General features: G+C 41.1%; 1 protein-coding gene across 3 annotated transcripts in view; it reads left to right on the top strand.

Moving 5' to 3' along the window:
- The first annotated feature begins 711 nt into the window (after positions 1-711).
- syn2b (synapsin IIb) overlaps positions 712-26,312 on the top strand; it is a 63,096-nt gene continuing 37,495 nt past the window's right edge. For all 3 annotated transcript variants that reach the window (XM_053437929.1, XM_053437946.1, XM_053437938.1), the window contains exon 1: positions 712-1,154. In XM_053437929.1, coding sequence (XP_053293904.1) covers positions 712-1,154 — 443 coding nt within the window. The remainder of the gene's footprint in view (positions 1,155-26,312) is intronic.

The following is a 26,312-nucleotide window of genomic DNA, read 5'->3' on the forward strand; positions in this document are numbered from 1 at the left end:
ACTGGTTGCACACGGCACTCAACGCTACAAGGCTGCAGCACGACACGCACACGCACAGCCTATGATGTAGGAGGATGATGACAGGAGAGAGGAGGAGGAGGAGGAGGCGAGGGGGAGGGGATGGGGGAGACAGCCAGTGAGCGTGCCGAACGAGAGAGTGAGGAGAGAAGGGCATAGTGAGCGTGAGCGAGTGAAAGAGTGAGATAAGCAGAGAGAGCTGCATCTCCTGAGCGCATTCAGCTTGCAGCAGTTCGAGAGGCAGGCGAGCAGAGTAGAGGGGGAAGAGCACCAGTATCTCATTTGAGGGGACGACACCACACCTCTCTCTCTCCCTCAGACTCACACACACTCTCTATCACGGCACACACTCATTTGTGAGGAGGCGTACGGCTCAGGAGGAGGAACACCACAGCACACGCTGTTCTTCTGCTTTAGCTCTGGAGAGCTGTCTCTAGAAGACTGGACCAGAGCTGTATCCATCGCTTCATCCATCTTCTCCTTCCTGGCTTCACATCCCTGCAACACAGAAGCAGCTCTCCGTCACCTGACCCTCAACCATCTGGACTGATTTGCTCTCTGTCATCCACCCAACCTCGGATCAGTGGGGTTCTCTGCTTATCTCTGCTCTCCTCCATTCAGCCAAGAAATCCAGAGACCCACTAAGAGAGCAACTAACCGACCGACTGAAGGACCAACCTTCCAACCGCAATCATGAACTTCCTCCGTCGCCGGCTCTCTGACAGCACCTTCTTGTCCAACCTGCCCAACGGCTACATGACAGACCTCCAGAGGCCTGACCCAGCTGCTCCTCCTCCCCCAACCACCTCCTGTACTGACCAGCTGGACCCAGGACCTGCCCCAGCGGCGGTCCCTGCCCTGTCCCCGACCAAAGCTCCAGCACCGTCCCAGGCGCCGGCCAGCTCCCCTGCAGCTCAGGAGCGGCGTCTATCCCAGGTGGCTCAGCCGTCTCCACAGGCCCAGTCCTCCTCCTCCAGTGGTTCCTCTGGCTTCTTCAGCTCCTTCAGCTCCATCACCAACGCGGTCAAACAGACGGCTGCAACCGCCGCCGGGTTCGTGGAGCAGTCGGCGCCTTCTCCCTCCCTCTCCAAGAAGTTCAAGATCCTGTTGGTCATTGACGAGCCTCAGCATGAGTGGTAAGATACTAGCAGCTTTGATGATTGGTTGAGGGTTGTCCAATTGAATTATAGGTGGTTGATGGGAATTGTAGCATGTGCTGAGCGTTGTCGCCGAAGTGGATTTCAATATTAAGTGAAATGGGCGCACTCTTTAAAAAAATTTCGGCTGTAAAAATATTATCATGTCAAACAGCTATTCCGACTGAAACTAATTTAAAATAAGAATTTTTTCTGCAGTCCTTTATGAGACTATCCTGTTCAAAAACAGTAGCCATTGAACGTATTGGATTTTTACCTTGCGTGAATCGGAAAATTAATATTTTCCATCTTTATATCTCAGTCTGTTTTTATTTGTGCTTTATGTCTTTATATTTATATATATATATATTCTTTCCTCTCACTGAATCTGCTCCCAAAATAGCATTGCTCCGTTAATCTGAACAGACAGGATATCATATCTCTGGGGTTTTGGTTTCACACATCCCACCACCCAGCTCTCTCACCTGTCTCTATTTTTGTGTGTTTATTAGAGGCTTTAGGATATCATGTGTGTGTTTGAGTGTGTTTATGTAAATGTAAGCAATGAATAAGTGTTGTCATCCCTTGACAGCACAAGTTGGTGAGCAGGATATTATCCCTTTGCTATCACCTCGTACATCATCCCGGTTCGTACAACTGCATGTAGCTCTGAATAAAACATCCCTCTCCACACATGAAACGTGAGCCCCTGGCACTTAAATGATGTTGCTATTCCACTCGCTGCTTTCTGCCCCCTGCAAATCACATTTTCCGGCTGTAAAGGTTCTCCGTCTGGACGCTGATGTGTGGCTGATGATGGATTTTACAGCCCCTCATTGCTGCCATTATCTAGTTGTAGTTTTATCTTGTCAGCCTTGTGTTGGTGCCCCGAGTGATAAAGTGACGGCCGCACAAGACAAATTTGACCTTATCGATTAAATGACGTTATGGAGTGTTGTCATATGGCAATTGTCGTTTAGAATCCCACATAACTGAGTGTTGTTACAGTTCAAAAAAAAATGTGGTAGGGTTAAAAGAACAAAGCACAACAAGTGACTACAGAGACCTTGATATTGCATTGTTGCTGTTTGTGGGGTTGGGAATGAAATGACATGAAGTCCTAAAGGTGGAGGGGACTAAGAATCTACAGTTCAATGACACCTGGATACACTTGATTTGTAGATGACGTCCATGCAATATGGTCAAAAGCTCCAGGACAAACAAACAAGTACAGTTGACTTCCTGTGTCTTGTTAGAGTTACCTTGCTGTTTGTCAGCCATTTAACAGGATAATGTAAAACCTATACTGCAGAAGTGTCCCTTTAGTTCAAAAAATACAGGAGGTGCCATAATACAATCTATAGCTGTAGTACTGGCATCTGTTGTGAAATAAACTGGTGCCATGTACCCTGATTGTCTGAGTTAGTGTTTTAAAAATGGACGTAATGGCTTCAACTGTCTAGTGCAGTGGATTTTATTTTCGGCGTAATCAGCACAGGATTATCTCACTGAGTCGAGGCTCTGTGGGATACAATGTATTGACTGAATGTGACTGCAGTTATGGTAATCCTGCTGAAAGTATGTTGTGGCTTATGATTGGATGGCTGCCGCCCATGATGTGGTGTTGTCTAAATGGGAGCTACTGCAGGCTGCGTTCAGTAAGAGGCAATTGAATGCAACACTTAAATTATCGTAGCAATTACCATACAGAACTGAATGTATGTGGCTAGAATGTGCTTTAACAGGCTGATCGTTTGAATTGTTAACTGCCAAGTACGAATGGAAATGGACTGAGAGAGGCTTGTTTTTACTGCTTTTCCCCTGCGTGAACACATCAGCGACATAACCAGTAAAAACACATCACAGATGCCTTTCGGGAACATAAGGTCGCTTTTAAAATCACTGTTGCTTTTTGTTGCTGCCTCACCTCAGACATCTGTAACAAACACAAACAACATGATGAAACTGTGGTTTCCCAAGAAGGGGATATGATTACACTACATTTGTGAGTCATGCATTCCAACTGATACTGAGTGAGTTTGCAATAACTTCTAATATATTTTACATGCCACATCCTGCAGAAAAAAAATTCTGTAGTACAAATGCAACCTAGTTGCAGGACAAGGGCAGCTTACAGTATATGTCTTTTGTTCATGTTTCAATATAATTGAATATTTAAGAAATGCAATGCAATGAATTTGTACAGTATTTTCAGATGTCAACAATTATTAATCCAGAGAACTCATATATATTACATAAACATAAATATTAATGTTTATTCTTTAGGCAGAAGATGCTTGCAGACAGAGCGCCCCTTTAAGCATCATGGGCCAGAAAGGCATTCTGCTAAATGTTATTGATTTTCACTCATATAACTCAGAAAACAGAAATTCACTCAGGAAATTCCTGTGTGATACACAGAGGATACATCCGATACAGTTTTAAAAGTTTTAAAATTGGCACAGATTTTGATAATAATCTTATAGTCTATAGGAAGTGCATTCCAGAGATTGGATTAATCCTCTCCAGTCACATACATTGACCTGGGAACAGTACAAAATTATAATTATATAGATCTATATATATTGTGGGGTCAGCAAAAGTCATGCTAAAGAATAATGCAATTTAAAATCAATTCTATCTGGAAATCCCATTCTGTTGGGTCAAGACAGAGACAAGCCTTTAGGGACAGAGTGATTTATTAATATATGTTAGATTTTCAGAAGATGTCTGGTGTCACAGACTAACCTTAATTTAAAGACTAATACCAAAAGGAATTTGTGAATAGACAGAATAAATGAATGAATTATATGATAAATGATTCCAGGGTTCAAGTCAGGTGACTCTCCAACCAGTGCAATTTTGTTCAGGTCTGAGGCAGTGGAGCCAGCCAGGCGTCCAAACATTTGAATCTAACAAGCAGAGCTGGCTGAGTGCAGCAGGTATCATCCTTTAGGCACAGGTAAAACAGATTGTTTTGGTGGAACAGCAAAGGTAACAGAGCTTTGAAGTGCAAAACACTCAGAAGTTGGTTAAACAGATTCTACCACTGTGGGTGTGAGACGATGTGAACAAGTCCTTTTATAATGAGATGGGTCGTGGAGTCGTTCAGATGGCTCAGGTCTGTAGATGAGTTGGCTGACTTAATTGGATTCTAACAAGACCCACAGACGGGTACCAACGATTGTTTATAAAGACGGATGACATGACTACTCCCCAAAAGTGAAGCCAAAGCGCCTCGATCGCCACCTGTTGGTTGACTGAAGTATAGGTCATAAATTCTTCCTCCTTCATGATAGCTGATGGAACATAGATCAAACTGAAAAATCTAAATACACATCAAATGTTTGCAAAAGATGTTTTATTTTTATTTTTGGTAGTTATTATCACACTGATGTATGTTCTATTGTTAATTCTTCCAGTAAGTTTGGTTTTTATTTATCAATTTGGTATTATAAAAACAGGACGAAATCACAAAGAAAGCCAATTTTTACGCCCAGATCAGTGAATTAGGATGAACAGATTGATTGCAGGACTAAAAGGGAAAGGCATCCCATTAGTGTCGGCCATGTCCACCTGTCAATTACAATTAATTGAGATAAAGAATACAAATATTTGTCACAGGGTTTTTTGTTGAGATTTCCAGAGTAGATGATAGTAATGACAATCAATAACACTTTGACTTTCTCTTTCTCCGTCTGTGTTCTTTTGTTCACCTTCATTTGACTTTTCCTGTAATTAAAACGTCCTCTATTCTCCTTATTTAAATATTCCCTTCTAATAATCTTAACTTTGTATCTTGAAATAGATTAAATTAGCATAAAAGAAGCATTTGGCATAAAGAGCAAATTGAAGGGACTGCTGATAGAAATGGGCCATAGCTCTGAATAACGTTGGCATTTCTCCTTTTCAGTGCTGGCTGGCAGTTGCATAAGCGACTGCAGGTATCATGAGTCTCTCTCCATCTGACGGCTGCACTCTCTAAGCTCTCAAATATCCACTGCGCTTCCATGATGGCTTACTCTGGCTGTGCCACAAAGAGAGACCACAATGGGAGTCCAGCAATAAAGCCAAGATGAAAGAGTGAATGTATTTTGAGGCAATACAGAGTGTCTGCGTAGCCTCGTGTAGTCCTTATGTAACAGAGCCCAGCCCGTTGAGACGGGTGAGGGAAGAGACATTGTCCTCCGGGGGCCTTTCAAGGTGAGGAGAGGCTAAGAGGGAGAGGAGAGTGGGAGCATCTGGGAATCTACTTTTTATTACTTCCTGTTGATGTTGGTCTGATGCTCTTTCCTGTTCGTCTCACCTCTTCTCCGTCCCTCCCTCTATATGTGCCTTTGTTTATCACGACAGTCGCTCTCTGGCTCCAGGGAAAACTGCTCTGGGTTGATGATGCTATGAAGTAATGAGAGGAGACATGGTGATTCAGCAGTTTCAGCCCAAAGGCCACATCTGCTCTCTTTCCCTTGCACTCTATATCTGTCTGCATCTCTCTCCCTGTTTTGTCCTCCTTTTCTTTATCCATTCAGCCCCAGGATGTGTATTTACCACCTATATAGCCTGTCAAAGATTATTTCATCGTAGTTCTGTTGACTTTTCAGTATGAGTCATAGGGGAGGGTCTCATTGGTTTGACTGCAGGTGGACGCACAGCTCTGTGATGAGGAGGGCTTGATGTGAATGTCAGCTTGTTGCCCTGCGGCTATTGAGCTTTTAACTGGTTGGTATTTAAACTTGTTCAGCTTCTCCAATGAGAACCACCATTTGAAATTGCTTCACAGAAGTGATGGCGGTATAAACATTCTTTCAATCCATTGTACTTTGTGCGTCAGTGATGGCAAAAATTCAGCAATTTTCCACAAGCTGACCTGAAGTTATAAACGAATTTAAGATTCTGCAGCCATGCTAGCAGCACAGTGACTAACACCTGCTTGGTAGGATACATGTGCTTTTATCTTGACTGTGCTGATGCTAAGCAGGTATAATAGCTTGGTCTCAATTCATGACGCCCTTGTAGACAGCATTTGAAGACCGATTGGACACAGTGGCACAACGTGGCGGTCCCATTTGAAATGTCCCTCAAAATGCGTCCATCCGAACAAATGAGGCTCCAACAGGTGGATTATTTTCAAGCAAACCCATCAAAGAGTTCATTGTGCTACTGTGGCAAAAGGTTTTTCAAAGAATTTATACCGTCGGCAAATACCGGGACTTCAACTCAAGCAAACAGTGAACAGTGCACATGTTAAAAACCCAAGGGGCATTAAAAACGTTATACTTGAGTCCAACAGAAGCTCCGTTTCTTGGCAACAGCAGTACAAGTTGGTCTGTGGACCCGACCGTGTGATATCAGCTCAGCCTTCGTGGTCTACACAGCCCATGAAGGCCACCTCCTTCATTGGCCGCATATTTCGAATGAGGCAGACCCTGAATAGAGTTCAACAATTTCTGTGTAAAAACGGTGAACATATTTCTGTTATATGAGTGGAAAATCAATAACATTTAGCAAAATGCCTCTCTGGCCCATGATTCTTAAAGGGGCGCTCTGACTGCAAGCATCTCCTGCCTAAAGAATAAACATTAATATTTATGTATAGACAGTACGTTTTCTTGGAGCCATGAATGTCTGTTTCACAGCATTTCAGTCTGGACGAAAAGCTGTGCACAAACTGACTGACCAACTGAACGATGATGACATACTTATAGCCATGCTGTTAACTTTGATAAAAACTGCCCCACATTCTGGCTGGGGTTATTTGGTCCCCTGTGGTTAAACAGTTAGAGATGCACCGTTTTGACTCAGTAACAGACCTGAACGCGTTACAAACAAGTTTGGATAGTGTGTGTCTGTCTGTCTGTCTGTCTGTCTGTCTGTCTGTCTGTCTGTCTGTCTGTCTGTCTCTCTCTCTCTCTCTCTCTCTCTCTCTCTGTGTGTGTGTGAGCTTGCACTGACCCATGCAATTCAAAAAAGTTGTTCTAATTGTCTCCATTACCGGTGGAGACAGGAGTACAAAGTGCGACCAGGTGGTGAGGTGGAGCCTTGTGTATTTCACTCAACAGTTCTGACACACACACACACACACACACAGTGCTCACACATCTATAAACATCTGCATTCTGTTTCTATTCTCTGCACGCTAAAAAAAACCTCATACTGCATTTTCATAAATTCACCATTCTTTGTTTGTTTACTGTGGATCAGTGGCTTGTAAATAATGTAATTTATTGTTAAAGGTTAACACAACACATCTATGTGCAGTACATATACTACAAAACAGGTCAGATCATTTTCAAAGGTAATTTTGACTTCTGCTGAATGTAGTTTTGATTCGCATAGTCATAAGGAATTGTGAGGCTTTGCGAATACAGGTTGTATTTCCAAACACACGGGCTGAGAGCCGACCCTTAGCCGGCAGCAATGTCATGTTCACTTTGTAATGTTCTCTTGGTCTTGACCTTCTAATGTCTTTTAGCTCTCAGTTGTTGTCATACTAGACTGGTTGCATTTTGAGCCCAAGGAAGAATAAAGCTCCAAGGAGCAATGTCTAACCTTGTAATTTCTAAAATAGTCCAAATTCCAAGTTTAATGTGATTAAACTTGTATTTGGATTTAAATTACAAACTGTCCCTCAAATCTTAGCAGTTTGGTACTTTGATAAAAAAAGATAAAGCCCTGAAAGGAATTAGAAAATAGACACGCATCATTGAAAGTGGTTGAATTTAGATATTTTGTGCAAAAGAAAAAGTCTTCAATAGTCTCTGTCTGTAATGTGTTAGCGGAAGTGGGAACCCTGTGGTTTTCTCTCCAAATGTACATGATGACATGAGTGCAAAAGTAGAAAATGTATGGTGGCCATGTAAATATTTCACTGTACGTAAAGTGTAACTGGCAGATTTAGCAAATATCATAATAAGCACATGAGGTCGGTAAATTCAGTACCCACTGAAACTTCTGACCCACTGATGAGATACAAAAATGGAGGGTGCCAGTTTTATTCATCAAATCTTCATTGCATGAAGGACAAACTGAAACCTTTCTAAAATTGATACTCAAAACAAATGGGAATTGCCATATATCCATGTTGCCTGTTTGGTTTGACTGGCACTCTTTTAATTCCGTCATCTTGTTCCTCTTCTTCTGCTACGTATATTGTTTTTGGCAACTGCTCAGAAAAGCAGTGCCCCCAGCTGTTGCTTCAACAACCCAATTCCTAACTAAACAGTAGGCTTGTGCGTGCTCCCAAGGGACCATGGGAATTGAATGCCGATTTGTTGTTCTGACTATGCCATTACCGACTGACTAATAACCAGCTTGTATCCCTAAAGCCTATTAAGACTAAAGATCAACCTCAAAATAGCATTTTAGCTCATTTGAATGAGTATTGATGTGTATGTATGTACAGTAAGTATCTTTTAGTTTTTCATGAGTAAGATAATTTAATTTATCTGAGAAGCCACAGCCTGATTGATTAAGTTTCTAATGCCTAAACAAAACTGATCTTTTATCAAAAAACAAGGACAAGAAAGCTTCGACCTTCTTTTGAAGGATTTCATTTGATTTGGCCTCATTAGTAAAAATTTAATAATATATTGCAATTTAAAAAAAGTCTTGTTTTATTTAGTTAGTATACACCAAGGTTCTGACTGATACAGCCTTGCCCTCTTTTAGTTAGTCATGTTAGCTAACATGTAAGCTGTATAGCTTGTGTCCGAGACAAACAGTTCTTTCTCACATCACTACTAGTATTTATTGAAAAACATCAAAGACACTATAGAAACCTTAAAAAATTGTCACTGGAGAAAGGCAGATGCATTAAGCTAGCGAATAGGTTAGCAAACTCAGCTAGTATTTTTGTCCAATGAAAAACACCCTAGTTATCGTCATACATAACTGAGATTTGTTGGGAATTTGGCATAAGGTGTCTTAACATTCACATAATCCTATTTTATATGTTATGGGCTATAATAAATTTAAAGGACCAGTGGGTATGATCTATTGGCAAGATTTGAATATTTTATGTTGACTATAATATTCATAATTATGTTTTTTATGTGCATTATTTTCTTCATAGGGAGTCATTATTATGAATGACCTGCTTATTATAGTTGAAAATGTGTCTGTAATAAACTGTACATTTAAACACTTAAAGATATAATTAAGGCATTTTAGTTAACCATTTGTTTGATATAACATACTACCCTTATAGGGAGAAATGTATTATTTGCTGCGATTCAGAATCTCTTTTGTGCACATCAATGATAATGTGCAAATCAATTTATATCCCAGGAAAAGGGCCCCAGGTGAAAAATCAATGAGTCGTCAGACATGTCAGATTTCAGGCTGATTTATATTTAATCTTTGCCCATTTTGACCTTACTCTGATTGAAGCATTTGCATTTTCTAGAAACAGACCATTCCAGCCCTCGTCTATGGGTGTTTCTGTGTGTATTTGTGTTGTGCTCCTCTGCGGTATTTCAGAGATAAACCTGTTACTATGCATGAGGCATGAGGATACCTAAGAGGGTCTTAAATGAGAAGAATCAGCCAACACAACCTTTGGTGAAATGGTCCACTGTTGCCATGGTAACAGGTAATCTCCTTCAATAATCTTGAGGATGTATGGTCATATAGGATGTATGGTCATATCACGTCTCACCTTACGTCTCTCCCTGTTACTCGCTGTGTGTCTGTGTATCCTCTTTTCCCCTCAGGTTTTGTAGCTTGTTTTATGAACATGAAATTCAAAGTTCAACAAAAAGAAGTTTGAACAATATTAGATGTAGTTCTTATGAGATACTGCCCACCTGTGTCGGAGGGGGGACATTTTCATTCTGCCCTGAAGCTGGGGTGACAAACCTGCCATAATAATGATGAAGAATGAAGAATATGATAATATGAGAATACTGGTGTACAGACAGTCTCTCTTGCAAGAAGAGGAGGGAGGAAAGGACTCAATGGGATTTCTAACACTATCCAACTTTGTCACCTTCACCAGCCGGTACAACCACTGTGTGAAGAGGGTGGCAAAGTCGGCTTGTTAGTTTTGGAAAGACATAGAAACTGTTGCATGCAGCATCGACCACTTCTGTTGTATGAAGGATGTGGAGGGAGCTCATGAAGACTGTGTAATAGAGTTAAAAAGTTATTTTTACAAGTTACGCCTACAGGTTTTGTCTTTGTTATGAAAGCACCTAATGGACCTTGTAACTCAATCACGAGCTCATCACTTAAATGAAGTGAACAACACCATCTTATTACCTCATTAAGAAATGGTTTGTGCCAGTAATATGAAGCTTTAAGGCCAAATGAAAGTCCAACTGAAAGTCTAATACAGTATATCTGATAAGGAGTTCTGTGTAAAGGAACTGAAGCTCTATGGACACGTTAAACTGAAGGTGACAAGTGTACGTGATTAATAACTTTTTCCATAAACAAACTGGCTCATACGCATCCACACAATGTAACACTGCACTCTTGCAATATTCACATGCTGTAATTACTTATTTCTACTTAATTGGATTTATACGGGCTCCTGTACAACTGCCCCGAGGCATGGCTGCACTGTCTGATTAATCACACATTTCTTACTCAGGGCAAGGGGAGGCATTACTGATGTCAAAGGCAAGTTTGGAAGTTATTACTCTCCATGTTAACACAAATCTGTTAAACAAATACAAAAGTATCTGGACATGTGTGGTGCCAGGGAGTGCACAGACAGTTGACATACTCTTTTGTCTTGCTAATATGATCAGTTAGCTGCATCAGCTAACCATTGCTATTATTTCTCGATTTCTATTATTATTGACACCTATTTAAACAAAAATAAAAATAACATTTGACTTGACGGCCGTCGCTTTATTTTTCTGACTTCTTCCCGTCTTCAAAATCCTGTTTATCTCAGATATAAAAGCGACACATGCCATCCACTGCCATCCTAGTTGCCATGGAAACACACTAATTGGAACATTTTGCATTTCAGAGGCTGACGTACAAAGTCCCCAGTATTGATGTGGTCACTAGTGTAGCTATGGAGCCTAGAACAGTCTACAATTAATTGTCTATGAGCGTCACAGAAGACAGTGCTGGACTCAGAGGATTAGCACAGAATCACATGAAGCCATTTCAATGACATGGTGAATATTATACCTGACCATTTATTGTACTATAAACTCCAAGCCACATTTTTCATGCACGTGTTTTGCATTTCTTATTATGAGGACTGCAAATGATGTGTTAAGCTCTCCTTGGATTGGATGGATGGATGGACGGATGGATGCACATTCTCATCACATTAGACTCAATGGGGGTTTTGTATTCCTGTCCTAAACCTCTCTTGTGTTCTTCTGCAAGACGACTCACATTGTTCCAAGTCAGATTCACCAAACTATCTGAACTGAACAAACCTGTCATAAATCATTAATCAATCGAATCAAACCAGTATCGTGTTCCACAGTAAATCAAACCAAAAATTAACTGTTTTCCTTAAATTGCCAAACAATTATGTTGAGCAGCATACTAATTTTCCATTTGGTATAATTAACGTAAATCCTATTTAAACTAAATTAATGCAGATTGATGCATTAAGATTCCAGGTTATCATGTGAATTCCATTAATATCTAACAAGAAATTAGAAGAATACTAAGTTTGAGAAATTGGGTGAATACCACCAAATGCCCTAAATCATTTATGCCTCTTAAAACAGCTCTGTCCATAGAATGGCTGTGCCTCAATGTTCCTTGTATCCTTGCAGCTAATGTCATGAAGTTATTCTGTAATTGCTCTGAAAGTAAACGTAATTTGATCAGCTCAGTAGCAGAGTGGTGCAATAAGCTGAGTGAGCTACAGGGCTTGTCCCTTGAGTCTTCCTGGGCACTGTACAGACCTTTGGAAAGAAGCAGCTTCCTTCCGAATGGTAGAAAAGGCACCTGTTTTATTAAACATTGGAACGAGGGCTTCACACATTAATTCTGTGTATTCCCTCTGGCAGAATTCAGATGGCGTGACGTGTGCTCGGTTTATCCATTTTGTCGGTGAGCTGTGAGGAAGAGCCGCCTCAGCCTGCCATTGTCTGTCCTCCATTAAGCAAGGGATGTGCAGCTCTGTTAGTTTTGGAGTCGGTGGGGAATCTGTCTGAGGAAGTGAGGAGTAAATGTGGATAAAAAGAGAGAAAAGGGAAAAATAAGACAGAAAAACAGAGGTAATGGCACAGAAAGTCGGTGAGAGTAGAATGGGACAGATGACGTGAGGAGAGGAGATGGAGGGGAAATAAGCTCGGCAGAAGGACAGACTGTCAATCACTGTGGAAGCTATTCATGGTGTATAACAATAAGCTGTATCAAAGAGGCCTCCAGGTCTTTCTACATCATTGTATGTAGCTTTCTCTCACTGTTTCAGTTGAGTCCGTATAATGAGAGGGGCCGACACATCGATGGCTCAGGAAGGTCTAAAGCCAGACTGAGCTGCTTGTCTCTCTACAGTCTCCCGGTGTTCCTATACGTTCGCCACCAAATAATGGAGTCTGTTGATAAAAATATGTCTTTTACACGCAGAATTTGGTGAAAGGCAGCAGTTCCAAATGAGGTTGAGCTCATAAATTATCCCAAGGCCAGAAAAAGTCAGTCTCATCATCACAGCTGCATGCCACCAGCCAATCACGAGCCAGTTTCAGCTGTCAAACCTGACTTTTCATTTAATCAAATAACTTATTCAAAACACGAACCCCAGTGTGATAAGAACTATATTTAAAGAAAGACATAATTTAGAAAAAATGAAAGTAACCTGGAGGAGGCTGGGTTTATGACCTATAACTACAGCCAGCCACCAGGGGGCGATCAAAACACTCTAGCATAGTAGAAGGGGAGCATTCATGGTAGTGACAGCTTTACAACATCAATTAATGCATTAAGCAACAAATAAGAACCTTAAAATGTGATTTAATATATGTTTGCACATTTCTTTCCCTGTTGATTCACATATAGTGCTTACATACAGTGGCTACATGAAATGAAGGGTGGATGCTACAGCTAATAAACTCTTCTTCCTCATATTCAATTTTATATTGTGATGTAGGGAATTTTCTTGGAGATCAATTTATTTTAAGAAAGTGGGAATAGTCTCAAGAGTATCTTAATATATTAACTTAAATGTCAATCCATCCTCTCTAGGTCCGTACTGTATAGTGCACGTCTTTCAGACCTCACAGACATTAGTGACACTTGAACAGTGTGAATGTTGAGGCTCCAGCAGGGCTGCGGCTGCACTGCCGTATTAATCATTTAAAGTGTTTTGTGAGAGATGAGGTGGTTCAGATTGTGACAAAGCTCTGACCTTGGTTCTGCTGCGTGCTTATCATCGTTAGCAGCAGCAGGCTACATGCTGGGAACAGAGAGGACCACACGGCATCAGGGAAACTGCAGTCCCTCATACATTTACTGTACAATAAAGAAGCTGTCTCCCTCCCTGCATCTCCCATTCACCATCAGTTCTGCAGTGTCAGTACCTCCTCTTCTCTCCTCCTCAACCTCTGATTTGTTGCCACAAGGAAAAGCTTCATTGTAAGAAAGCTGTTCAAGTTAAAATCAGACTGTCCCTCTCAAAAATATGATTTGTATAGAAATTGCTCGATAGTACAGAAGCAGATTTTGGAACCAGCTGCATCCAGCTGTGTCTTTTAAGTCACTGAGGCCTGATTTGCTAAACAGGCTTTTAGGGGTTTTGCCAGCTGTAGCGTAGAAATAGACATAATTCTCTGAGGTTTTAAACGGCTCAGTTGACCATATGGTGGTAGGTGCAATGGTGCATTTTGGCAGGAAATAAAGGAGACACACACACACACACACACACACACACACACACACACACATTTAAACACAATTGTAATGGCAGCAAGCTACCATACAAGATTCTGCCCTGACCATCTGGAACAATTTTGAGTGTCTTCTTCACTTGGGGACACTTTGACATGAATCCACTACAGTGTACAAAACTAAACTAAAGTCACTTAAGGAGGAAATATAATATTGTCATACTAATATGGTAGGGGGACCTGCATACGGAGGCTTCTTTTATTTAAACCTGAAATTTTAAAAAGATAGTGTATTTGTCGAGTAGAGAAAAAGATGTTGGTCGGTATGTGCCTTCACAGATCTGCCAAGAAACTGCATGTATCCATATCAGTTAAACTGCACGCGGCTCCTTGTCAATTATTTGCTTAGGGATCACTCACTTCCTTTTCTGCCCCTTTACTATCAACAAAATAATATAACAAACATATAAATAAAGGCCAGAACCTAAATTCAAGTCGAACTGACACACAGCCACATACGCCAACACGCATAAGATATAAAAGCTTTTAACAAAGAACTGTCGTGTTCAGCTTTTCCTGTTTTATTCTCCTTCAATGTGCCTCTATGAGCGAGTTCACTGCAAGTATGTAAACATAAATCGTTGCAGACAGCGCCCTCAGACCCCTGAAGGAGCCTGGAGTCCAAACTCCAAGTATTAAACCCTAATGGCACCAGAAAGAGACACATTTAAATTAATTGGTGTGTCCTTGTATGTGCTGCTGCAAGTGTTAAGGTTAGTGATAATGTTCGGACCCCAAAGCAGACACGAAAGAGTTGGTTGTGAACAGGTAACGTAGTTTATTGACTGGGTAGGCAGGTGCAGGCTGGAGCGGCAGAGTGCGGGCTGGCTGAGAGATCCTGGAAGAGGCGAGGATGGGAAGCCGAGCGGACAGGCACACAGAGGTTCTGCGTGGAATGATGAAAAATGCAGGCATTAGTCAAAAATAGCCAAAGACGCGAAGGTCGAGAGCTATAGCGAAACTACTACCATCATAGACGTATTATCTGGCGCCAGAGTGTTGGGTGGACCAGATCTTTATAGAGGGGATGATGAGGATTGAGTGCAGGTGCGCCTTGTCTGCTGCAGCTAGGAACCAGCCACGCCCCCTAAAGCTCACACTGCCTGTGCAGGGAAACAGAAGGGGAGGAGGAGAGACGAACACAACAACAAACAACTACACGACTCCTCACAGCAAGCTCTGTTACACGATGCTTATATATCCAACTCTTCATGAAAGCACCATGCAGTATAGTAACCAACTCTTCTACTGATTGCCCATGGCCACTGTGTTCAATCCCAAACAACCCCTTTGAAAATTTCCTGACTCTTTAGATCTTAACTGCAAACTGGGCTTCAGCTTCTCTCTCTCTCTCTCACACACACACACACACACACACACACACACACACACACACACACACACACACTGACACACATAATCCAACCTTATGCATACAGCCTGTTTCTCTCCCTTTGCCTCTCTATCACACAACACACACACACCACACATGGTGCATAGCCCACCCATGACGGGCAACTCTGTAGTAGGTGTAAGTGTCAAACTGTCAATATGGAGACACCGCAAACTGCAAAGGCCAAGTGGGAGAACCACTTCCTCTCCACTTCGTAAAAACAAACAATGCACACACTCACACACGTGCACGCACTTACAATATTCTACATGCATATTATGTAATTACACATGATGCATGTTGAACCAGGAATCAGAATCACTCCATTCTTGTGTTTTTAGGATTTCTATTAATTACATTACATGTCATGTGGCAGACGCTTTTATCCAAAGCGACGACTTACAATGAGTACATTCAACACCTATGAGGGGCCCTTTTTTTTATTTTTTTCATTTTTTTTTTATTTTAGGGGCTCAGTATCTTGCCAAGGACACTTCGGCATGCAGATGGGGAAGAGTGGGGATTGAACTTTCTGAGGGACAGCTGCAATACAGTGGGCCATATAGTCCATCACATTACATTTCATTTAGCTGTCGCTTTTATCCAAAGCGACTTACAACAAGTAAATTTAAGTACAATTTCAAAACTACAAAGTGTTGTAATTAAATGCCATTTAAGTGCTTCTAAATTGATAGTTTAAAAAAAAATCATATATATATATATTTTTTTTTTTTTTATAATTTTTTTTTGAGGCGGGCCAATTTTAAATGGATGGCGGGCCGCAGATGGCCCGCGGGCCGTAGTTTGGACACCCCTGCTCTAAAGGAATAATTACTGCTACACTGAGGAGATTAGGAGGGAAGTGAAGGGACAAAGATGCTTTTTCTGAACCGAAAACTAATTGAATGGGGGGCTCTCTCTCTCTCTCTCTCTCTCTCTCTCTATTTCTCAGTAGATAAGTGTGTGTGCGTGTGCAAGTGTGTGTTGGTGTGTAGGCTGTAAGTGTGGGCTTGTGTAGGTGTTTTTGCAGTTTCTGTCTGCGTGTGCTGTTGTGCTGAAGGCTGCCTCCATCATATTTATCCACCAATCACATCCACGCATTTCACACACCTCAGGGGGGAACAAAAATCACACGACACATCCAAGCCAGCACTTTTCTAAAATGGCTGAAAGAAATATGGCAGGAATACGTCAACACTTCAACATGTGCTCCTGTGTGTGTGCATTTGCATGTGCAGAGTTTGCTGCCTTTGAGTCGTGACCAGGAAAAACCCTCCATCCTGAGCTTGTCTCAAACACCCACTGTGCAGGTTTGCTGCCACTGACAGGGAGCTGCAGTAAATACTGTGCCGTGCACGTACTCGCACGCCTTTGGGTGTAAAATGTGACAGGGCTGAAGAGCAGAGAAGACGCTCTGATGGGGAACTCTCCTTCCAACACCACAGCAATCTTTAACATCAACCTCCAACTGGGAGATGCCAAAGTCTTATTGAGGCTTGATTGGCCTCATCATCTGCCAGCAGCCTCTCCCTCACGGGCTGGTGTGTGAAGTGTGGGCCATACTAAAGTCCAGCCTGTTTAAACATCCACATATCACTTCATCAAAGACCTCATAGTCAGTCTATCTCTCTTTCTAAATCAGCCAAGGAGGTAATGATTTCCCCCCTGTCCATTAGTTGGATGGTTTGTTTCTAGCATAACGCAAAAACTACTTAACGGATTTCCACGAAACTTTGTTCTTGGACATAGGCCAAGAACAAACCCTGAAAATGTATAGGCACAGATTTGGCTGGACAGAGGGGCAGATCCAGAAATTGGGGTAGTTTTCTTTTCAGGCAATAATTTATGCATCTTGATGGGCATATTAAGGGAAGTAATATCTATGTGTGTGTGTCTAATTTGGGGCTGCGTGATTGAATTTAAGGAGACTGTTGGGGCTTTGGAGGAGGTATGAGTTTCTATTCTTGTTTGCTTCTTTACCCTCTCTGCTTATTTCCTTTTTATAATCAAACTCAACCTTATCCCTCTCAGCCCAGTGGCTATAAAGTGTCACACATTGATATGCATTTCCCTGTAACAAAGAGCTATAATAAAAAATTAAAGATGCAAGATGCAGTTCAGAGAGAGAAAAAAAAGCATCTTCAACCCTGCTCAGATACCTTGAGGATGGTATTCCTTTTTTCAGTTTCAGGATGGAAAAAGATTCATCAAATAGCCTGTTGCCACTTGATTTTGGATATTATCAAACTCACTGGCACATGGCGTAATTTCATCCATACACTGAATTTCATTTTACAGTTTCAATCTGTACAGCTTGATCTAAATAATGTTCTCCTTCATTTAAAATCACATTCATGCAACATCTTGTGTTGTTTGTCTGGAGGATTATCTCACGTTTCTATTAACAATGACTTTGCTGTGTCCATCCTCTGGCTTTGAAGGATAGACCTTGAAGTCAAGGTGTATTTTGGCATCTACACTCAGCCTCATCATAAAAACACACTCATGAGTTTACACTGAGTATATAATTGAATTATTCACAACAAAATAAAACATGAAACACCTCTTTCTCATTTAACATCCGAATTTGTAAAACCGACCTCTGGATATCAGACTCAAATCATTGGAGATTAACAAGACAAATAGAGCTAAACATGGCACAGATGACAGAGGTCAGGGAAAATTGATTGTTTGATCCTCTGGGACAGTTTCCATGATTTTGTGTGTGTTAGTGTTAAATTAGCTCAGGCTAATGGAAGCTCCTCTTCAACATAAGTACTGTATTAGCTATTACCCCTCAAAAGGCCAAAATTAACATACTGACTGACTGACTGAGTTGTAGTAACTTTGGAATTTATCATTTTCACATACAGACGTATTCATATTATTTCACTACAAAAACAGTGACCAGCAAAACCAGCCACAAAATCCCACCATCCCACCGGTCCCACTGGAATTTGGCCCGATGAATCAGGAAAAACTTACAACGAGACAAATGAGAATGAATAAATTTGAATAAAACTTAATTTATTCTGAACAAGAGGAGTAGACTTTGGTGCAGGAAGTAGAACACCATGAAGCAGTCCTACAATTTAGACACTGGTGGTGGTGATGAAAATGGAGCATGAAGGGGGTCTGATTGGATGTTTGAAGGGAGAAGACCTGGGAACCAGAGTTTGTGCAGAGGTGGACGAGGAGAGGGAGATTTTCAACCTTTGACAGCAGGTGACTGGCTCAAGAAGAGCATGTGGAGTTGTGATTGGAGGAAAAGAGAGAATGAGCTGGTGCAGATGGGAAAGAAGACAGCATTTTGACAGTTATGTCAATTTAGCCGTTGCAAAATCGTCCTCAACAGTTTGTCCGTTGCCAGTGCTTCACGTAACTACAGCTGTATGTGACTTGGTCTAACTAAGCTGGTTTGTCATGGGAAGTGACTCCGTGTGATTGAAGTACCAGCACGTGAACAGAATATTCATCACTATTTTGAGGTCTTGTGGACAATTAACATTATATAGAGATAGAGAGAGTGAAAGAAAAATGAGGATAGGAGATGATTACAGTGTGCAGAGGCCTAGGATTCGAGACAGAGAGTAAACACATGGAGAAAGAAGGGTGTGATGGATCTTCACCTCCTGTTAGTGATACAACTATGTGTGTTAGTAACAGAGAGGGAGTGGACGATGATTGAAAGTGAATAAAGGACAAAACACCTGCAAGGACATGCTCTTAGAATGTTTCAGATTGGGGTAGAGGATCTTTGAAAAATGATGGCGATAGTAGATGCGACAGTGTGTGTGTGTGAACAGAGGGTTGAAGAGAGAGACGGGTCTGAGCTGGATGGTCACCGGAAAGATCTGCGACACGTGTCTCCATCGCCCGCCTGAGCAGCACGGCGCATGACTGCCCCAGGGCCGCTGCACTCAGCCGTGTCATTGCTCAACAGCACACTTTTAGACACACACACACACGCACACACAAACACACACACACACACACCCACACACACACACAGTATGAGACCCACACGAGGATGAGAGGGTGAATGAGTGGGTGAAGAGAGAGAGGGGCAGAGAGTGAGAGGTTATAGGACAGAGGAAATGGATGGAGATTGAGGTGCGGAGAGATGTCAAGTGAAGGAGTAAGATTTTGCATGGGGGGGGGCAGCGAGTGTTAGTGAGAATGTCAAGCCAGCGATGTAGAAATGAGGCTGGAAAACCAGAGAGGAAAATATTGCCTCTGTGCTGCACATGTTTGGACCGAATGCTTCAGCTCAGTGTTACACCATTACCCTGACTAATTTGTATATCTTGCACAGATGAGGCTGAATATCCTGATAAAGCAAAGCTCAAAATACATTTAAGACCATGTGACTGCAGAGTGTTTTCGGAGCCATGAGAATACAGCAGTTCTCTAATGCGAGGCTACAGGGAGGCTACAGTCTCTCAGTGTTACTGCTGCTGCTGCCTGTGGCCTTTTGGGCTACAAAGGCTCAACTTTTATTATCCCCTCTGTGTCGAAAGCCTTTTGTTCCCTGATTGCAAACATCACAGTCTGAAGTGGAGCACCGGGCTTTAGAGGATATTAGATTAGATTGTATGTAAAGATGGACGACCTGTTTCCAATTCTTGCCCCTTGACAGAAAAGAGCAGTAGCGATCAAGGGATGGTGCTGTGTTATCGAGTTTCCACCGAAACACATGCTCGACCAAAACACGAGCCAATTTCAGTTGTCAATCAGAATGTTTAACCCTGTTTTATAGCTTCAAATAACTACTTAAAACCACTTACTGGGAAATTAACAATTGAACAAAATAAAAATCTGTGTAATAAGAGCCACTTTTAACGAAATGTTATCAGGTTGTCACTGTACAACAAGTTATTAACAAGTCAATCCTCATGTATCTGATGAGTTATGTTTTTCATCATGTTTTTTCATCATCCTGATTTTGGTTTAAAAGCCCTTCCTGTTGTTTTTGTCATTTTAGAGTACAAGTAATTGCATTCTAGACACATGATCTTCTGATTTCGTATTGTCCTCAGACACGTCTAAAAGTCACTAGGTCTGACAATTAGAATTTTAAATAAGAGCAGAGAACAAAGCAAGTGAGCTGGTACTATCTCAGCTTTTAAATCCCACCTTAAAAACTGTTTCAACAGAACGGCCCAGTGGAAAAGTACTCTGACCCATTTATGATATAATAACTAGGAGTCGAAATATGAACTGTTCTATTCTTTATTTTGAATGTGTACATAAGAATTACATTAAGCAAGATAATGAAAGAATGAACGAATGATAGCTTTAGAAGTTAAGATGCCATTTTAACACTTTGAACTGTTGTTTTTGCTTTGGTTTTGAACTATTGACCTGAGGAAGAAACATTTCATTAAACCAGTGGGACTGGAGGTCCTCTGTCTGTCGTTACCCTCTCTCTCTCTATCATCCTGTTGTTTGACCTCCTCTATGCCCAAACATGCTGCACATCTTAATATATGTGCAGTCTACATGATCCCATGTGTCAATCCCAATTCCCTAAACTCTCCTTAATTGTACACAATACAAGCCCTGAATTGAAAATGCGAAAGCCCCTTGTGTGGTTAATTATATAGGCACATTTTCAGAGGTTGTAGTGAGGAACACAAACAACATCTCATTGACATTCTGTCTGTTAAGTTTGACATCTGTCTCTTTTTAAACTCTTTCTCTTTGCATCTGACACACACACACACACTCAAATCCACCCCAACCTCATTGCAGGGTGCCTAACAAGATGCAATTAATGAGTTGCACTGAAGCAAACAGAAGCAGAGGTCCTTGGTATTGACACTATGTGAAAAACCACTGGTGAACAATGAAAGAGAGATTCCACATTAAAGGCTTGTGTGTCTGTGCGCATGTGCTGTGCAGAGCTGAGCAGCTTCAGTGGGTGTTTAGCTTTGGGATCTTGGCTCAAATGATGACACGAAACAGGCTGTTGTCTGTTAGTCGTCTATTTCTGCTCATTGTACTGATTCCACCTTGTCCCTGTACAATACGATCAGGACAACGTGGATTGTGTCTGATGTTTCTATATGGTAAGAGGATCTGTGAAGTAAGACACCTTCATTTACCTATTTTTGTGACAAAGCGTCTTTTTCCAAGTGACATCTTGTGAAATAGTCTGATTGGCTTCCTTGCAGAGTTAGATTAGATAACACTCTCATGTCTGTATAGGGAATATGAAGCTGGAGCCAATTGTTAAGCTTTGTTTAGCACAAAGAGTTGAAAAGGAGGGAAACAGCCAAACTGGATCCATCCAGTAACAAAATCTGCCGACATGCACATTATCAAGTTCTATCTCATTTGTTTGATCCGTACAGAGATGGACTATAAACACAAGACACTGCACTTTAAATGATGTGTAATTTTCCTATAGGCCTGGTTTGACTTACTTGAGTTTGCTGGTTGGATGTTGACAAGATGCCTTTTCTCATCTTAGATTAATCTCAAGTTAAGTCAAGTTTATTATGTTAAAACAAACCTGTGTTAACTTATGCATGGATTAAGGGAGTTTGAAGTTTTGGTTGTTAAAGTCAATAATGTCATACCTCAAATGTTCTGATCCACACTTCCCTAGCACTACCTTGATTCTTAATTTATTAGAGAAGACAGTTTGTATAAAATTCTTCTCAGCGGGTGAACTTTAAACAGTCGTCGTCACAATCCACTGAAGATTTACACATGAAAGTTTCATAGTTTACCGTCAGTCTGAATAGACAACAAGCAGGAGTTATCTCCCTGCAGTTGGATTTCTTCGAGCGGAAACTTGCTCATTGATTGCTCGTCACCGTGTGGGGTGCAGAATATTGTAAACACTCAAACCGGTACATTAATGATGACTGAAAACATCCTCCACCGCTGATGCACATGAGCTTTTTAGGGTTTCTACAATCAAACCTGTGTTTATGGGTGTGTACATGTTTTAGCTTTAATAACAGAAGTTTTGATTTCGGTTTGGGCTTAATCTTTATATGATTTGTCTTTACTTTTAGGATTATGGTAAAAAGTAACAGATAAGAGGTAACTTGCAGTTCAGGTTGACGTTTGCTCAGCCCAATGCAAGATACTTCCATCTCTCACTGTTTCAATAGGCTAATTAATCGATTCATTAACTACTCTTGGAAACTGTTCAACAGCTCTTTCATGTTTTTATTTCTATGTAGCTCTTTGACACGCCCTCTCTTTGCTTATCATCTCTGTTCGAGAGATCAAACGCCTCAGTGAAGCAGAACCGCATCATCTGTTATGTTACTTAATTAGCTACGAAAGCTAAGACACGGATAGACAAAGATCCAATACTAGATAGAGCGTGTAGCTGCAAATTCCCTGCATCTCAAAATGTATTACCAGCTGCTGATGTGAAAAAGATGACCTGCAATGCTCTCACTTACACACACAATAAATAAATAAAGAGGCAAGATCACACATCAGCAGAAAACCTAACGCCACAAATATAAGAATACAAATATTACACAGGGGAGAAGTATATAAACAAAATAAAACATTATGCAATGATTAAAATAGTTGGTAATATCAAACTACATAATAAACATGCTTTAAGATTCATATTGGTATTGTTTTTCCTGCACACTCTGTACATTTCATAAAATTGACGGACTCACTGACAAAAAAAAGTTACATACAGAAATTTTCCTGCAGCTGATTCAAGTAAAATGCTTTAATACCACTAACAGTACTTGAATTAAACTAAGACCTAACATAACGTCATATCTTGTGCAAACATATTGCCTGTTTTGAAAGATTCCTTACATGACATCCATATTAAAATTCTTAACTCAGAGGTCACAGATTTTAGCAGGCGTCACTGCTACTCCAGGAAAAACATCTATTGAGGAATCGACGGGCTACATAAAGGTCTCCTTTACTGCCAATTCTCTGGGGACAACATTAATCGAGTTCTGTGCGATGGGGCAGTAAATTGCAGTGGCCTCCATTGTCAATCTTATTTTAGTATGAGGTAGAAGCTGCTCTGGAGTATATCAATATATTTCAATGTACATTATACTGATGAAAAGTGAATGGGATGAAGTGTCTTGGCTTGTTTTAGCGTTAAAGAGACTGTATGATAGGGAGTGAGGGTAAAAAAGGGAAAAGAACAGTCAATAGGTGGGTATTTCAACATCAAGGGCGCAGTGGGCTCCATTTCGCTGCAGGTGCAAAGCTTGTAATGCAAGTGAACAAGCACCGGGACTGTTTATTTAGCTAATTTTGTCTGCTCTGTTTACTTTCTAATGTAGCTCCAAATGAGCTCGCCTGTGCCTAGTCAGGTGTAACATATTATTATGTAGATCAGATGGTGCAGTGCAGTTTTGGTTCCCATTCTGATACGAAACAAGATTGTGTTTATCCATCTTTCACATCGTTAGCAAAACGCAGACAACGGACTCGAATGCACAACTTGAGATGCAGGGAAAAGCTCAAAAGCCAGATTAGTCAAAGGGTCGGTGCACAGCAAGACGGTCTTGAAATCAGAGGTATCCAAGACGATAAGGCAAACATGGGTCCAGAAAACTTGAACAATAAGGTCATACACAATTACTCTCACAAGGGTTGGGATGCTTCAGGTCACTAGGGAACAGACAAAAGAAACACCGAGATAAAATACTCTAAGCGGCGGGCGGATAATGAGACATCGGTGAAACATACGAGGGCGAAGCAGGTAATCAAATATGGGGAGAGCAGGAAGTGAGGATCTGAAACGAGACTGAGACTGTGATACAAGATAAAACAGAAGACAAATATCGAATAATAGAATAATAAAACAAGACAGAATGCCTAGACTGCATGTGACACGCATGATGCCATAAATGTCTTCATATCTGTGCATATTGGCAAATTACTGCGATAAATCATTGAAACTCTCACACTCGACCCATGTTTTGGTCAGGCTTTAGAATTTAGTAAACTATGCAAAAGTCCTAGGTTATAAAAACACATTATAATTTGTTATTTGGATGATTGTGGTATAGTCACCAGCTTGGCTTGTATCTTAGACTGTCTTTTAAAGTAAATGTATCAACAGAGGTTTCAGTATCACCTGAAACAAACATCTACCTTAAAGAGGAAACAGCCTCTGTCCGTAGATTCATAGCTGAGTCAGAGTGCTGTGTGTTCCTGCTCTGGGACTCTGCACCTCCTAGAATGAAAACGATTTTCTCTGCGTCAAAGCCAAACAAACTCCCCACCCGGCCCATTAGGAGACAGACGGCTGCTTCTAAAGATGGAGCTGATGTCATCAGGCATTGTTGATGCCTGTAACAAGCATTCATCTCACTCCAGCCCCTCCCTCAGATTGCACCGTGCTATATGAATGCTCTTTCCCATAATCAGCAACATTTTATCTGGTTACATGTGTGTTTGTGCCACATGTATCCAGAAGTTTTTTCCCTGCCTCATTTCAACAAATAAAGACCAATAGATTCCTATATAGCCACAGGGCACTCTGATTTGTAGAGAAAAGAAAAAGGATTCTGCATATCATGCTGTTTGTTGGGTTTGTTTGTTTTGTTGTTTGGCAGAGGAAACCCCTTAACGTCTATCGACCATCTGCCCGTGGTACCCGGGAACATTTTCTTTTGGCTCATAATAGGCAAAGTAAAAGGCAATAGGTTGATCAGCTGTTCAGTCTTCTCTCACTGTCTTACTGTCTGTCTGTCTTCAAATTAGCACAATCTGTTAGCATGTATTCACTGTCTCTCACTCCCACTGGCTTTAACCTATTCCACCCCATCCTCTTTTTAATCAGTACAAGGAAACTGAATATAGGTTTATGTTATGTCCACAAAATCTTTAATTTTCCAGCAAGCATTTAAACTCATAAATTAGTCAACGGTCAAAGGGTCATTGCATTATGTTAATAAACTGAATAACTAAATGCTGTGATAAACTATGTCAATAAACGGGTTGTTTAAATAAAATATCTTAAGTCGTGTGACATTTCCCAGTGTTCCCCCTCCACTATCAAACACTAGTGTTTGCTCAACCTTGAAATAATACTCGACTGTTTCACTGACTAGACAATGTTTTTGTCTATATTTGTCTCCATACTTGCAGGTGTGTGTGCATTTTAAGTATGTACTGTAAGTGTGTGCTCTCTTGTGTGTCCAGACAGACAGCAGGACACATAAATAGAGACAGTAGCGAGATGAGCATCTGGATAAAGAAGTCATAAAGTCTCATTTGTGCAAAGTCACAGCAGGCTTGTCTGCAGTGATGAATCGTCCCTCCGTCTTGCTGCAGACAGACACTCTGTCTCAACCCACCATGAAACCAGGAACAGTGCTCACCTTAGTTTGATCTTGCTAGGAGATGTATCACAGCGTAGCTGTCATTATATCACTGCTCATCTTGGTGCAAAGACGACAGGCAACAATTTTGTACTTGAAAAATCTTGTGGCCTTGACTCTTAAATCAAGTTGCCCAACCAGTGCACATTTCAAAGAGATATAAGGTACATCCGAGGTTCTGGGTAAAATTTGATTTTTCAAGGGCCTTTTGCTCTGCTAGATCTGATTAGCATTCGGCCCAGGCTTTTACATCACAATTGTGTTATGGAGAAATCTTGAGTTTAAAACCCGGTCCCTTTGACTCTGCATTCATCCGAGAACAAAACCCTTAATCTTAAAGGCCCACAGTGATACATGCATCTCACTTCAAGAGGCAAGCAGATGAGAGCTAGACACCAAGTTGAATTTAAGTTCAGCCAATGAAATTCTAAACAGCTGTTTTTTGCAAGTATTCCCCTGAGCAGCATGTTCGGATATACATGAATGTGAGAATTCATGTGTGCTAGACTGTGTGATCGACGTTGCACATGCTTAGTAAAAAAAAAAAATCAGGCAT

This window comes from Pleuronectes platessa, chromosome 2 (assembly GCF_947347685.1).
Source record: "Pleuronectes platessa chromosome 2, fPlePla1.1, whole genome shotgun sequence".
Classification (NCBI taxonomy): Eukaryota; Metazoa; Chordata; class Actinopteri; order Pleuronectiformes; family Pleuronectidae; genus Pleuronectes; species Pleuronectes platessa.